Here is a 14,936-nt window from a genome sequence, read left to right as displayed (position 1 = left end):
GCCGTAGCATTTCAATATACTCAACAAGCTATGAAATTTGATTATTCCCGAGAGAGCGAAATGCCTGTAACTAGTAAGGTGCATTTCACAGATACATGGTTGCATGTATTTCTTTACAAAAAGTATAATATTTAATATAAACAATAAAATAATTGTACTCCAAAAATTAAAAACGCCACAACGTCTTATTTCTTTTCAGTTTTTTTTTTTTTTTTTATAAACAAAGTTAGAAAGAGTAAATGATAATTAAGGAAATCAGAAAATTACATTCTTTGTAACGTAATATGAAACTTTTTCTTCTTAAAGTGTTAGACTTTGTGCTTAACCTATCAGAGTATTAATTTAAAGGTAGTAGAACTTCTTTTCCAACGCATTCTGCGGAATGGCGTGCAAGTTGGTGGCCACCAGGGTGGCCAGCTTCTTGGCATACTGGCAGACGGCAGGCACCCGGGTAGTGCCCGACCAGTTGTAGTACAAGTGGCACATTTTGTAAGTCAACTTCTGGATCTGATCGGGACTGAGACGAATATTACTGTAGAGAACGTTGTAGGAAGTCGGGGAGACGGAGCCCTGCCGGACCTGCTGCGACACCAAATAGAAATCATAACGTTCCGGCAGCGTAACAACATCATCGACGACAGTCCCGGGCGGCGGGTTGCGGCCATTGTTGAAGAAGCGGGTGTTCATCGACTTTGTGACCACAATGTAGGCCAGCATCGGTGGTCCGCAGTTGGCGCGCTTGTACTCCGCATCCAGTTTCTCCACAATCTCCTTCACCTCAAACTCAAAGAGCTGTTTCAGGGCGCCCGGACTGACGCCATCACGATAGAACATAATGCGAGTGGGCAACTTATGATGTTCCCGTTGATATTGACGCAGAGCCTTCGCTATCATCGGCCAAAGATTGTTGGACAGAGAGTCGAAGGCACTGCACTCAGAGACGGTGCTGAAGTAGGTGGAGTTCTGCTGCAGATCCATGGATGCCACCAATGCCCCGTAAGCCTTCTTCCGGTCGCGGGTGCTCTTGGCAATATCGAATCCTATGGTCATTAGTCCCGAGAGGGGCACTTCCACCATCCAAGGGGTGTATCCCAGTTTGCAGTTGATCTGGATCGCTATCTTGGTGGCGATGCTCATCAAGCCGCGATTCTTGGCAGTTTTAATGGTGACCACTTGGGTGGGAACGGCCCTATCCACGTAGCCGCGCTTCTTAATTGCCGAGTATCTGAAATAGAAAATGAAGTTCTATAATTTTAAAAGAGTTCTGGAAAGAGTGAAACAGCTTCTAACCTGTCTGCGTTATTATTGGGAACCAAGCAGAGGATTAGCTTTGGATCCATTCGGGCACAATCATCCATTGCCCGTATGTATGTCGCGGTGCGATCGTCATATATCTTCAATCTGAAAAACAAGTTGCCATAAAACAATAATATAAGCAGACTATGCTATCTTACTCATGGGGGGTCTTAATCCGCAGACCCATGCCGCTGGCGGCCCTAAACATATTCTCCATCAAGTTCTTTAGGTCATAAGAGTTCCGTTCCGGAGCGATGACTGCCCAGCGATCGATGCCATCACTTGGAGTGGTAAGCATGCGTTGGTCACGGAAGTAGCGCGTCCAATCACCAGTATCTCCTGCAGAAACCCTAGAATCAAATACAGTTTTATGATAAAGTTCAATTGGCATAACTTGAGCATACTTTTGATCGCTAAACACTATTTTTTGGGGTGAAATGATGCGACCTTGGACCTCAATGAGATTCTGGTCGAGATCCATGTTCCAATCCTTCAAAACCTTGAGGCTGTCGGTAGTGGTTTGCAAGCGATGATTGAAACGGCGCAGTCGATCAATGCGTCGGTCGGGATTCATTCGAGTATGTTCCGACATGGCGCGCATTAATCTTTAAATAGTAATTAGTTTAATATCATTTTCTTATACTATTCCTATGTGGATGTAATCCTACTTAAAGTCAGAACGCATGCTGTCTGTTAGACCAGTCACTCGGCACAGTTCTGGAATGAGAACCACCACTTCACTGGCGTTTGCCTTCTGGGCCTTGTCCCTGCTCTTCGATATGAGCAGTGGCTGGTTGTGGTCTCTTATGCGAATGTTATATTTCTGAAACATAAATGATTGAATAAATTTATGAGAAAAAGCAACAATTTCAAACTCACTGTCAGGTAGTACTCCACAAAGCTAATGTCCTTGCCCTTGCAACTGAACGTGGACTTGGGTGTCTGGCCAAAGTCAACGTCGTTGATGCGGTATGTCTTATTGTTATAGTCTGTAAGGACGATCATGTCCAACACATTCATGCGGAAATCGTCCTGATGACGGGAGGGATTTTGCGAACAGCGTCTCAAAATATCGTAAACAGTTTCCGTGCGCATCACTTTGTGAGTGATTTCGGTGCACAGAAGAATATCCTTTTCGTGCTGACGGATAGAGGTCTCGTATCCAGGCCACAGTTCCATTTGGAACTCGCGGATCGAAATCTAAAACGACAATAGTTAAGCCATAAGATAGGTTCTGTAAACTAATATATATATTGTACCTTGGCATGCGGATCGAACAGATTGCGGCCAACTAGCTCTAGCTTGAGGCCCTTCATCGATCGGCGCAGTATAAGATTGAGGACTTGTAGGAATCTTGTTTCTGACGTCGATATGAATCCCACAAACTTGATCGTTATAGTGTAGTCTGTGCCGAGCTTTGACTTCACGCGTAAGACCGTCAAGTCCTGTGGATATTTCCGGACGGAGAACAGCTGCATTCCATCGAACAGATATCCTGCCCCCAAGAACTTTGACTGATCCGACAATATGCCCATTCGAACCCGTATATTCTCTATTGGTGGCTCGAACTCCACATGGTAGTGGACGATGCGCCACTCCGGCACGGTCTTGAGTCGGAAGAAGTTCGACTGCAGTCGGATGGGGACTCCGTCGGAGCCCTTCTTGGTCACCACATCCGCCGGACGAGTGGCCACAATGTCGTAGCGAGCTCGGCGATCGGTCCTTCCTTCAGCTCCAGCTCCAGCTCCATCGCGTTTTCCTTGTCCAGATGATCCGGCTTCCGAAGGCTGTTCGCTCTCCGGCCTCTCTGGGGGAGCAGTTGCACTGGGTCCAGCTCGTGGATCTCCTCGGGAACCCTCTCTACGGGGATCCGATGGCCCCTTGAATATTTTTGCACGCTACGTAAAAGTAAAAAAAAAAAATATTTAATAAAATATATATACATATATTTTTATAACGGGACTCGTAGAAAGGGAGTATAGGGCAGGAGAAGCGGGTATTATAAAAAAGCGGGTATTATAAACAAAAAATATGTGAATGTGTGTTTATAGGAATATGAAAACGTAAATTAAAGACCCCGGACCAAGAAACACACTCTGCTGCTTCCTTTTTATTGCTTGCGCAGCAGATATTCGAGAAGTTATGCTTCGCGCCACTTTCGAGCCCACGTTCTTCTCTCTCGCTCTGTGTGCTTCTTTAATACAATGTTTGTAGAGATATTATTTCAAGTACAGACTTGACTTATGGATACTCATTTTTTCCAGAAAGAATAACAATTCCAGAAAAGTGACGCCTATTTTTGTTTTGGAAAGGAATTGGACGAAGCACCCACACACAGAAAGTTTTTTTCCCATGCATGAGAATACGAAGCAACGTAACGGGACTTACGCAGACGCTAGAGGCAGTGGCGTAGATAGCTTTTTGATATGGGGGGATATGACTCAGAATAATATCCTGTTTTTTTGTAAGTTTTATTTTACACTGCGATAATAATCCGCAATCTGCAATAATAATAATAATAATATTACTGTACTGCACAGTCATCGCGTAAAAATGTGTTTCTTTTTCAATTTTGAGATTATATAATCTTATAATTCTCAGACCCAAGGGGGGGGATTTATCCCCCTGATCGCCCCCCTATCTACGCTACTGGCTAGGGGACAGCGCTTTGAAAAATAATGAAATAACTAAGTAGGTTTATTCTCCTTTGATAAATTAAAGGTAAATTAAGTTATGATTTTAAATCACTGTGGGCGCCAGTACACGAGGTGACGCGAGGAGACTCTATGTATAGCCGAAGAATTAAACATTTTCTGTAGGCAACCGATCTAAATGAATTATATACCAACCGAAAGGTATTGTTTTAATTAGATAATTTTTGTCCAAACATATTCCAAAAGTTATTTGGTTTGGGAGAAATTAGGGTGATAAATAAATAATAATAAATATTTAGAATATCACCTACCGGCTCTTCCCTTCCCTCATGGGAGGTCGATGGTTGTTCATCTTCGAGTGGACGCCTGCGCCCTCGACCTTGATCTTCGGCCATAATTTAGACTTTGATTTTCACCGAAACACTTGGAAAGGAAGAGCTTTAAAAGAGAATGGCGGTCGAATCGAATGTTGCCAGACATTTGTCCTATACAGAGTGACCGCGGTCTTCTCGTTTTGAGAATATCCCAAAAAATCTTAAATCTTATAAATATGTTTTAAAATTAAAATCGTGCCTTTAAATATTTGAATTCGACTTAAAAGTGCCTCAAATGCGACTATTTACACTTTTGCCCCTCAATATTTTGTATATATTTTGTAAATATATATTTCTTACATTATCTAAAACAAACTTAATGTAACTTTATAAAATAATTATATAAATAAATATTTACCCTAAACGTTACTTATAAACTATTTAAAATCAATTTAAACGTCTTTGTTAGATCGTTGTTAAAATACTAAAATCATTATTGTTAATCGGTCTTATCGATACTTCCATCGAAGTTTTTCCACCTCTAATCTGTGAAGAAAACAAAACTTACAGATATGGAGGAATTAGAAATATTCGACCGGTCTTTAAAGGATTTTGAATACTTTGCCGACTTTCGAAGATTCTTGAGCGGCAAGGGCAAAGGTCGAAGGGTGCCTAGAGTTAGAAAAAGGAAAGCACGGTTCAATCCGCTAACTGATTTGAATGAGAACCAGTTTCGCATTAAATATCGGTATACGAAGGAAAATTTGCGACGAATTATTGAAGTTGTGAGAGATGATCTGGAAATTGATTATTACGAGCCGCTGAAGAGGGAGCAGGTGCCAATAGATCTGCAAATTTTATCCGCAGTCCGGCTGTGGGGTGGAACTGAAGTAAGTTTGTACAATTGGAAAAGTTTGTGTATGTACAACAAAAAGTTTGGCGCGAAATCATACCCAGTTTGAAATTGCGTATAATCTTATTAAAATTATTGTATTTTTCAGCACCCTCAGTTGACTGCAATGGCCCACGGCGTTAGTTTACGTACTTTGGGAAAAATCACTCGTCGAGTGGCTTCAGTTTTGTCCTCAAAAGCCTCGCGCTACATCAGAATGCCGGCTACCCTCTCAGAAAAAGAAAGAATTATGTGTTCATTTCAAGGAGTTGCGAATATGCCGCAGGTTATTGGAGCTTTGCTGCAGACGACTGTGAGATTTCGACCTGGAAACTCAGCTCTAGAGGATGTGGACGACGATATTCCATCTAACACAAACGAACATCTTCACCTTCAAATAGTTTGCGATTCAGCGCACAAGGTACGGGATCTGGATGTCCGATTACTCGAGGAAAGCTCGTTGGGCTCAGACATGGAAATGTTCGCACAGTCCAAAATAAAGGACCGCTTTGAACAGAACGAGTTTCGTGGCCGAATCCTTTTGGGAAACGAAATGGTTCGGTGCTCCTCGTCGCTATTTACTCCTGTTCAATTTCCAAGAACGCAATCCGAGGAGCTCTATAACCACTCCCATTCCGTCACATATGCCTCGGCACGGAAATGCCTCAACTTACTCATAAATCGGTTCGGTATCCTTGGAACGGAAATAATTGGATCTCATGGCGCCGCCAAGCAAACCATCACGGCGCTCTCCATTCTTCACAATATGGCAATGGAGTGGACTGATCCCAGTATAGGTAATGTATTTAATTTAATATTCCTTGATTGGTTTGATTAATTGATTCTAACCTTCTTCCTTAGACATGGAACTGAATATTTCTCCATTAAAATCATATTTCTTCAATCCCTTCAATTTGGAATTCAAAAAGGGAGAGGATAGTAACAGAACACAATTTATTAAGACCCATTTTGAAAATAAATAAAGAAAGTTAAAGAAAATATAAAAAATATATCACTTAAAAGCGACCTTGAGCTATATATGCCACCTGATGTTGACCTACTTTTCTTATCAAGTTATCGGGTCTTTTTATCAGTAATTGATGTTTTATAATTTCATGGCTTTAGTGCAAAGTAAGAAAGATATGGTCCCAAATCCAAAAATATAATCGGCCTCTAGCCCCATTAATATCTCAAGATACAGTATCTGAGGACTTTCCGTATCAAACATGTTGCATGGAATGTAGATGCATGATAAGAATATCGATATATTGATAGTTCGATAACGACATACCTAAAATATCTCAAAATACACATCTCTAGAAATGTGCACATGTGCACAGAAATATCTCAAAATAAAGTAGTTTAGTTTTTTTTGTCGTAGGCTGTGAAATGTTTTAGTGAAAGAATTTCAGTAAAAAATTTCAACTGGAAGATACCATATAAGCAAAACAATAATATACGAACCCGTGCATTTGCTATAGTTTATTTTATAGGTATGCTATCTCGTCATCTAACGCTGCAACTGCTCCTAGTACTTATGTATTTTTTTTAATATTTTTCAGTTTGCCTCCTTTTAACTTGGCGCAATTTTTGGAGCTGGAAATGTATTCACATCCTGCTGGCTCTCAAGTGCTAGTGACCTAGATTACAGGAGACACTAAACCGAAACCACCAATTCGAGCCTGTCCTGTGACCGAGTGTCATCGAGTCCTCGTCGTCGTCCTTAAATCCCTTCCAGAGCGGCGAACAACAACAACAAAGTAAAGGTCACACGAGTCGCGAAGCAAGTGAGTTATGGTGTTTTTGTTTTTATTGGTGCATTTGACCTGGTTTACGGAGCGAAGAGCCTGTGTGGGGGTATTTGTGGGGTTAATTGTATACTACATACAGTTTGTTAAGTAATTTTGAAGGCAAGTTTTTTTTTATTTTCTGCTTATAAGTATCTGTATCTCTTTTTTTTTGTGGTAAATGAGAACAGTGAGACACTTGCAGGAGTCTAGGTGTAGTTGAAGGGATACCCTTCAAGAATTACTTGACAGACTGTATGGGTATGCATTGTTAGCATCGCTGCATCCGGGCACCATCATGTGACTACTGACCACTTGCATTCTCTCTATCCACCAGATATGTTAAATCTCCATCAGTAATAATAACCGCCAATTAAAAATCATTCACAGTCTAGGCTAATTTTAAGAGTTTTGTGTGTGTTTTGGAAAAAGAAGGCAACGATCTGCAGGATCTGCGAACGAGAACGAGCTTATTAAACAATTCCCAACCAAGTATTATAGCACCTGACATGCGTAACAACAGTGGCTACAACCTAGCCAGCAGTAATGTGAACAACAACAACAACCATAACCACAATTATAACAACAGCAGCAGCAACACCGCCGCCAAAAATAGTGCCCGCTACTGCAATGTGGACAATACGTTTTATTATTATAATTATAATGATTATGACTGCAACTTGCCAGGCATCCCATCCACGTGGAGTCGCCAAAATCAAAATCAGAATTTAAATCACAACCAGAATCAAAATCTCAGCCATCCGTCGAAGCGAATACCCACCAAGTCAGCGGCAAGATTGCAATATCAGCAGCCAGTAGCAGCTAATTCGGCACCGGACTCCTCACTTTTTGCGGATGCATTTGGCCAGCCGTGTTTGGGGAATCAGCGTATAGCTGGGAACAAGAGCTGCGAGTATGTCTATCAGCCGGTGCGTCATATCGAGGATCAATATCCCAGTAATCCCTCCAAGAGAGAGTTAAAATATCGGCAGCAGCAGCAACAGCAGCAGCAGCAGTACCAACAACAGCAGCAGCATCCGTCTCATCAACAAATGCTACTACAGCCATCACTCGTTTATCTCGATACGGATGTAAAAAAGCGAAAACCTTTGAGGGCCGGCCGCGTCACCGAATATTTGGACAATGGTCCGGATCGGTATCGTGGCCGTAATTCTCCCACACCGGAGCAGACATGGGATGCTATACTGTAATTTTGAAAAAAATGCATTTTTGTTACATTGTCCTGCTTGTTGAAATTACATTATTACAATCTCCAGTACACACGCACATAGACACGTATTTTGTTGTTGCCGTTGTGTTCGAGAATTAAAAGTAAAGTTTTTTTTTTTGGAAAACTCTCGATAGAAAATAACCACAAAAACACAGAGTTCTAGTTGCGAGTAAATAGCTATTATATACATACCCCAGCCCCCCAATAAACCCAAGACATATTACCTCACAATAACACTCATTTTGAACAAAGAAACAAACCAAGAAGACATACATAGATGTGTAAACAATACAATATGATATCTATATTGTTTATCCAGCCAGTACTAACCGATGATTTGATTTCCTTATTCCAGCTCGGAGCGGGCAGTCCAGTATCCCACAACCAATCAGCACTATCAGCATTATTTTTCGTATTTTTACAATCGTGGCGCTGAGAAGTTGCCGAAGCCGTCGTTCGCCGTTGTCAACAGCCGCAAACTGCCAATGAGTAAAATTCAAAAGTCGGATGCCAGTCGACGGGATTCGAGGGACTTTGGTGACACCATCACCATCTTTGGCCGATCGGAAGCTGCGGACGATCGCAACTGGCAGAAGTCGGAGAAGAATGTGCTGAAGGAGAAGCTGCCGAGCAATGATCTGAAACAGGGCTATATCGACAATGGATGGGGCGAGTCGGTTGTCGGTAATGGCAACTCGATGCGGCTGAAGGCTGGAGAGGATTTAAGGGATATTAACGATGCCTACGATGTCCCTGATCTAGTTGATAACCAATTCGAGCAAGTCCATCGTCGGTATTGCAAACTTTCCGAGAATGCCGCCCTCGACGCGGGCGACACCATCGTCAACAACAACAATAATGAATTGAAACTTGTCCGGAAAACGGTTGAGCAGCCAATGCCCCGCCTGCCTATGACACCGAAACGGGTCAAAGGTGGCACTGTATCCGCCAAGAAGCCACAGCCCACGGTGCACAGGGTACTACTCTACAGCACCCAAAGTCCCAGGATGGGGCGGAAGCAGCAGAACCAACGGAGTCTTAGCCAGAAATCGAGGTCAATGGGCGGCGGCGGCGGCGGAGACGAGGGCCAGACGGTGATTCTGCTGGAACCGGAAGCCAAGCCCGAGGACCGTCGCACTCCTATCGACTTTGACAACAACGAAGACTATGACGATGACGACGACCTCGACAATCGTGAGTATATTCAATAGACTCTACAGCTAAGCAGAATTAAACAAATCCCTTTCTTTGCAGTTTCGAATTTCGATGAAAGCGATACGGCAAGTATCTTGTCGGACACCGAAGACGGCTACCGTGCCTATGCCTACAAGCTAACCCACTCCGTGGATCGCTTTGCTTCGTCCCAAAGCACTCCGAGCTTCCTGTCTTCCCAGACCTCTGATGAAGATCTCAAGAACCCAGACTCCCTGCTGGTGCCCAGCCTGTTTCCCTACGTTCCCCCGTATCTCTCATTCTCGTCGAACACCAAAAAGGGCCCCAAGGTACCGCCAGAACTGCATCGAGTGCTCAAGTGGCGTGTCACGAACATAATGCCAAAGGTGGTTCGTCTTATTTTGGCGAACAGCGGGATGCGGATGTTAAAGAGTGAGTATTGATGTCCAAATATTTTCTCACTACATCATATTACATCTATCTTATCTTACTTGCAGAAACCAACGACTGGATGGGTGTGTGGGGCAAGCATTTAAAGTCGCCGTGCTTCAAGACCATTCGGTCGTATCAGAAAATCAATCACTTGCCGGGCTCCTTTCGCATCGGCCGCAAGGACTCGTGTTGGAAGAACCTCCAAAGGCAGATGATCAAGCACAGCAACAAGGAGTTTGGATTTATGCCACGCACTTACATTATTCCCAATGATTTGGCGGCGTTGCGTCGTCACTGGCCGCGCTATGCCCAGCGGAATACGAAATGGATTATTAAGCCGCCGGCTAGTGCTCGAGGGGCTGGAATTAGGGTAATAAATCGATGGGGACAGATACCCAAGCGCAGGCCACTTATTGTCCAAAAGTGAGTCGTACTCTACTTTCTCTGGCAATTAGTTATTAAATGGTATAATCCTTGCAGGTACATTGAACGTCCTCTTCTGATAAATGGTAGTAAGTTCGACTTGCGCCTTTATGTGCTGGTAACATCCGTGAATCCACTTCGAGTGTTTATGTACCATAACGGACTGGCAAGATTTGCTTCAGGTACAGCTGGATATTTTTATTTTTCTACAATTTCTAATATATATCCTTGTGTCCACAGTTAAGTATAGTGCCAAGTCGGACACCCTGAACGATCGCTGCATGCATTTAACCAACTACAGCATCAACAAATTCTCTTCCAACTACTCGAAGAACGAGGATGTGAATGCTTGCCACGGTCACAAGTGGACCATCAAGTCGCTGTGGACTTATTTGGCCAATCGAGGAGTACGCACCGACTGCCTTTGGGAAGCCCTACGTGCTCTAGTCCTCCGAACGATCCTTTCCGGCGAGAATGGAATTAATAGCATGATCAGAGCTAACGTTGAGTCCAAATACAGTTGCTTCGAGCTTTTTGGCTTCGATGTTATTCTGGATTCTGATTTAGTTCCTTGGCTATTGGAAGTGAACATATCCCCGAGCTTGCACTCTGAACTGCCATTAGATGCTCATGTGAAGGCGCCTTTGGTGCAGGGTGTTCTAAACACGGCATTGTATAATGTGAGCACTGTCTTTGTAATATATTTTATATAAAATATGTAACTTAATTGTTTCTTAAGGTTCCTCCCAAGCTGTCGATGGATAAGCAAAGGGAACTGGCTGCCGAATTTTCGTTTCCCCCTGGAACTCAAATGTGTTATGACAAACGGCTGTACATAAATTATCTATCCCGCGAGGAGAAAGTGAAGCACAACACCTTCACAAGGAAGACCATGGAAGATCGGAATGAGGTAAGCAAAAAAATCAATATAATGACTTTGTTTTTAAACGGTTTTTCTATCCCATCTAGTATGTCGATGCCATCTTGTCGAATCTGACTCCTGATGATGTTCGCTGTCTCATTATCGCCGAGGATGAGCTGGCGCGTTGTGCTCCCCTGGAACGCATTTTCCCAACCGATCAAACGTACAAGTACCTTAAATATAACGATAGTCCGCGGTATTATAACCGTCTGTTGGATGCATGGGAGTCCCGGTATGCCAACAATCGTACGGAGGGCATTGCGCTGCTGCGAGACCTCTGCCAAAATAAATATCATCTTCAGGTGCCGTCACCGCCGGCCAAAAAGGTGAGATCTCTATTCATCAATGGTGCAAACGCTTTTCACAAGACTCATTTGAATTAATCGTGAATACAATACTTGCCAAGGGGTATACTATTCATTAAGCAGATATTGATTTTGTTTTTAAGCTTATTGTTTTGCCAAAATTAAAAAATATATTTACTTAAGTTCTTATAATTATTCTCAAACCCGTGTGCACTCTAGCACTCGGTTCGTGTTATTTTCCTAATAGATTTAATATTTCTCTTATCAACAACAATTATTTTTATACACCAAACAAATTATATGAATATGAATATGAATATGAAAAGAAAAAGAAAATCAGTTTAATATAAAACATACATTCTCGACTTTTGTTAAATTTTGAGGGCTGTTGGAGATTGATACAATCGTTCTTTTGGCGCTGCCGTGCTTTTTGCCATCGTAAGTTTTATCTGATTGACCATTCAGGGTCAACAGCCTCAAATCCAAATCCAAATCTAAATCCAAATCCAATTAAAACTCCAATATTAGTAGATAGTGAGAAAACCAGTAAGCTTGTGTTATAATATCGTATTGTCTTTATTTATGAATTTGTATCCAGGACAACAGAGTGTATTTGTCATCTCAACCGGTTAACTATAAACTAACGTAAAAGTCTTTTGTTTTCTTTAACCAGTAATGCATAGGTAAATAACGAAGCTTAAATAAACTTCAATTGTAGAGGGATGGTCGAATAGTGTTGTTCTCTTTTGGTACTTTGGTGATAATACTTAGTACTTATTCCAAAACTGTAATCAAAACTGTTTCTCATAGAATTTTGAATTAAAAAATTAAAATTAAATTTATCACCGAATCCATAATACACATGTACTGCATAGCAATTAAAATCTTATGTTTTTCGGTTCGTTTATGACGTTACCCCATCACTATAATTTCTTTTTATGTCTCTACGTACATGTATTTGAAGTATATTGAAGGTGATCACACTGCATACTCTTTACACATGAGCCCCGAACAAGAATTCCTTTCGACGCCAGGTGGGTTTTTGATCAGTAATTCAATGCAAACGGCTACCCATTCCTAGCTTTATCAATGCTGACCTCGGATCCATCACCAAGTCAATTTCTTAATATGGAGCTTCACTAAAAAAAATCAAAGCGCCCTAAAATCTAAATCCATTGCCAATGTAGTACATTATTTGTAATTAACTATCCATATATCAATCAAAAATTCAAGAGATTCTAGGACTATTACTTGATAATTAAATCAAATACAGTTTTTTAGATGTTAAAAATTTTAATTTTTAATTATAATCATCTAATTAGCTTCACAGGCAATATTATATATATTTTCTGGTAATTTGAAAATAGTAACACCTCCAAATAGGCTGAAGATTAGACAAATGCAGTTTTAGAAACAAATTTTTACACTCAAAACTATAATTAAAAATCACTTTCAGTTAAATCTTACCTTTTTGTTAATATATATATTTTTTTTTTATCAAATAGTAGTTTATTTCTACCATAACATATTCAAAAAAATAGGCACTGCTGCTAAGCTCCTACTTCCAATATCCTCCAATAATCATTAACTTTTCTGAATCCTCCCTCATTGCAATTATATTTTTTTGTTTATTTTTCTCAAATATATAAACAAGTTTAATAGTATTCGTTTTATATAAAGTTGGATCCAAATAACAAGAATATGTTTTGTGTGTAATTGTAAAATTGCAGGATTACTTCATCAAGTTTATGAGATGGATATTAAAGTGACAGTCGCTGCCATCGTATTATTGGTAGTCATTATTGTTATTGTTAGTGCAATTACCTTAGTCATAATAAAATATGTATATATTTGATATTTATTATTAATATTAATAAATTCAAAAATATTTGTAAATAGGTTATTGAAATATATAAGAATATATAAAGGATGTACTGTTTTGGGACATTCGCCCAATTGCGTAATTCGTAACTAAATTGTGATTCCCGTTTTTGTAATAGATTGGACTAGTATTATTTCTATAAATGAATTTACTATTAAATTCTTAGATATTACTAAATTAATGAATCTGTTGTACTCGATTAATTGTAGTGAACTGCCAATCATTTAAACCCGAAAAGATTGATGTATTTTAAAAACAAACAAAAATTTAATGAAATTAAATAAATTACACACCATTTGCGTTATAAGTATATGATACTGTGAAAAGTTACAAAATTATGTCTTCAATTATTATTCTTATAAGAAAAGACTTATGGTTTTATTTTTTCTTTGGGTTAAATGGCCTATTTTGCATAAATTCAAATAATTTTTATGGTGCGAAGAGTTGAATAAAAAATACTAGGATATTTTTTCGTTAAAAACTTTAATTTCAAACTTTTTATGTTAAATTTTATGGTGTTTAAAAAAACAGAAGTAATAAGAAAAAATAGGTCTTATTTGTCTAAAAACTATCCTACAGTTTAGGAAAAAAAATATAATGGTAAAAAACTTAAATTTGGTAAGTATTCTATTTAAGTTTAAATAGAATTCGAACTTGTAATAAATTAGATGTGCTAAGGCTAAAATGCGTAGTCCTACATTTTTAATTGAATTTTTAGTGTTTTTTAATCATACCATGGCGGCTACCTTGCTTGTCACTTTATTCCCTTGATGTGAAAACTATAGTGAACTAATCTTTCATAAATTTTTTCCTTCATTATTTACTTTTATATGAAAATATTTAATTTTTCTAGTAGTATTTTGTATGTTGCGATTTTAGAATTATTTGTAATTAGCTTACTTTTAAAAATGTTTCCAAATTATAGTTTTTTTCCAAAATAAGTAGCAATAATTTTTGTTGCTTGTTATTTGATGTTTTCTACCCAGCATGCACCATGCAGCATATGAAAACTGCTCGTTTATGATATATTTTTCATATTGGCTCTAAATCAGAAACATACCTACATTAAATCGTTTTAAAATAGATCTGATGTCTTCGGTATTCCGATGATACTTTTATACTCTACTCTTCATTCCTTTTTATTTATTCTCAATAATTATTATTTTTGAATTAATTATAGAATTTAACATTCTGCTCTTAAATTTAGGAATTGAACGTTGAAGAGAACATCGAGACTAAAACTACACCAACAATTACTGCTGTTAACCAGACAGATGCTAACTCTTAGCATCGGCATTTAAAATAATTGCAAACCGTCACTGGCATGCTCAGTTGTGCAGGCAAGTTACAAAATTATTCATATTTTAATATCGCTGATTAATAATTTTAATAATTATTTTTTATAGAAACCATTGGGTTAAAATTTTCCTACAAAATAGCATTTGTCGCCAACGCCTACGATTTTTAAATGTAGATTCATTGCAAACGGTATTTCACATGTTCGGCACCGTAGAAATTAGATATGTATAATAATGTATAATGTATTTAGTAAAAGTTCATAGCCTCAAATTATTAAATTGTATGTTACCAAAAAAAAAAAAGTTTTTCTCAAGGGATTAAGAGAT

General features: G+C 39.5%; 3 protein-coding genes across 8 annotated transcripts; 2 read left to right on the top strand and 1 right to left on the bottom strand.

Annotated features, from left to right (window-relative positions):
- Positions 1–183: 183 nt before the first annotated feature.
- LOC6496875 (protein piwi) lies at positions 184–4,418 on the bottom strand. Of its 2 annotated transcripts, XM_001963192.4 has the most exons (8): positions 4,262–4,418; positions 2,556–3,194; positions 2,176–2,496; positions 1,965–2,119; positions 1,701–1,901; positions 1,455–1,646; positions 1,291–1,401; positions 184–1,225 (listed from the first exon to the last, which is right to left on the bottom strand). In XM_001963192.4, exons 1-8 carry the CDS (start codon positions 4,343–4,345, stop codon positions 343–345), a joined length of 2,586 nt encoding a protein of 861 aa, XP_001963228.2. In that variant the 5' UTR covers positions 4,346–4,418; the 3' UTR covers positions 184–342. The 2 variants fall into 2 exon arrangements, with proteins under 2 accessions (XP_001963228.2, XP_032310989.1); XM_032455098.2 differs by having other exon boundaries at positions 1,455–1,901.
- A 357-nt stretch (positions 4,419–4,775) lies between these two features.
- Positions 4,776–6,157, top strand: LOC6498644 (putative nuclease HARBI1). The gene is made up of 3 exons (XM_001963193.3): positions 4,776–5,154; positions 5,266–5,953; positions 6,018–6,157. Exons 1-3 carry the CDS (start codon positions 4,837–4,839, stop codon positions 6,137–6,139), a joined length of 1,128 nt encoding a protein of 375 aa, XP_001963229.1. The 5' UTR covers positions 4,776–4,836; the 3' UTR covers positions 6,140–6,157.
- A 295-nt stretch (positions 6,158–6,452) lies between these two features.
- On the top strand, positions 6,453–14,912 carry LOC6498645 (tubulin polyglutamylase TTLL4). 5 transcript variants are annotated; one of them, XM_014906726.3, is made up of 12 exons: positions 6,453–6,649; positions 6,719–6,943; positions 7,334–8,150; positions 8,530–9,368; positions 9,429–9,779; positions 9,845–10,202; positions 10,260–10,384; positions 10,443–10,882; positions 10,942–11,112; positions 11,172–11,450; positions 14,519–14,651; positions 14,718–14,912. In XM_014906726.3, exons 3-11 carry the CDS (start codon positions 7,453–7,455, stop codon positions 14,597–14,599), a joined length of 3,342 nt encoding a protein of 1,113 aa, XP_014762212.1. In that variant the 5' UTR covers positions 6,453–6,649; positions 6,719–6,943; positions 7,334–7,452; the 3' UTR covers positions 14,600–14,651; positions 14,718–14,912. The 5 variants fall into 5 exon arrangements, with proteins under 5 accessions (XP_014762212.1, XP_014762213.1, XP_001963230.2 ...); XM_014906727.3 differs by having other exon boundaries at positions 7,281–8,150; XM_001963194.4 differs by having other exon boundaries at positions 7,281–8,150; positions 14,492–14,651.
- The last annotated feature ends 24 nt before the right edge of the window (positions 14,913–14,936 follow it).

This window comes from Drosophila ananassae, chromosome 3R, assembly GCF_017639315.1.
Source record: "Drosophila ananassae strain 14024-0371.13 chromosome 3R, ASM1763931v2, whole genome shotgun sequence".
Classification (NCBI taxonomy): Eukaryota; Metazoa; Arthropoda; class Insecta; order Diptera; family Drosophilidae; genus Drosophila; species Drosophila ananassae.
The sequence above is the reverse complement of the archived record's forward strand: the minus strand, read 5'-3'. Positions and strand labels throughout refer to the sequence as shown.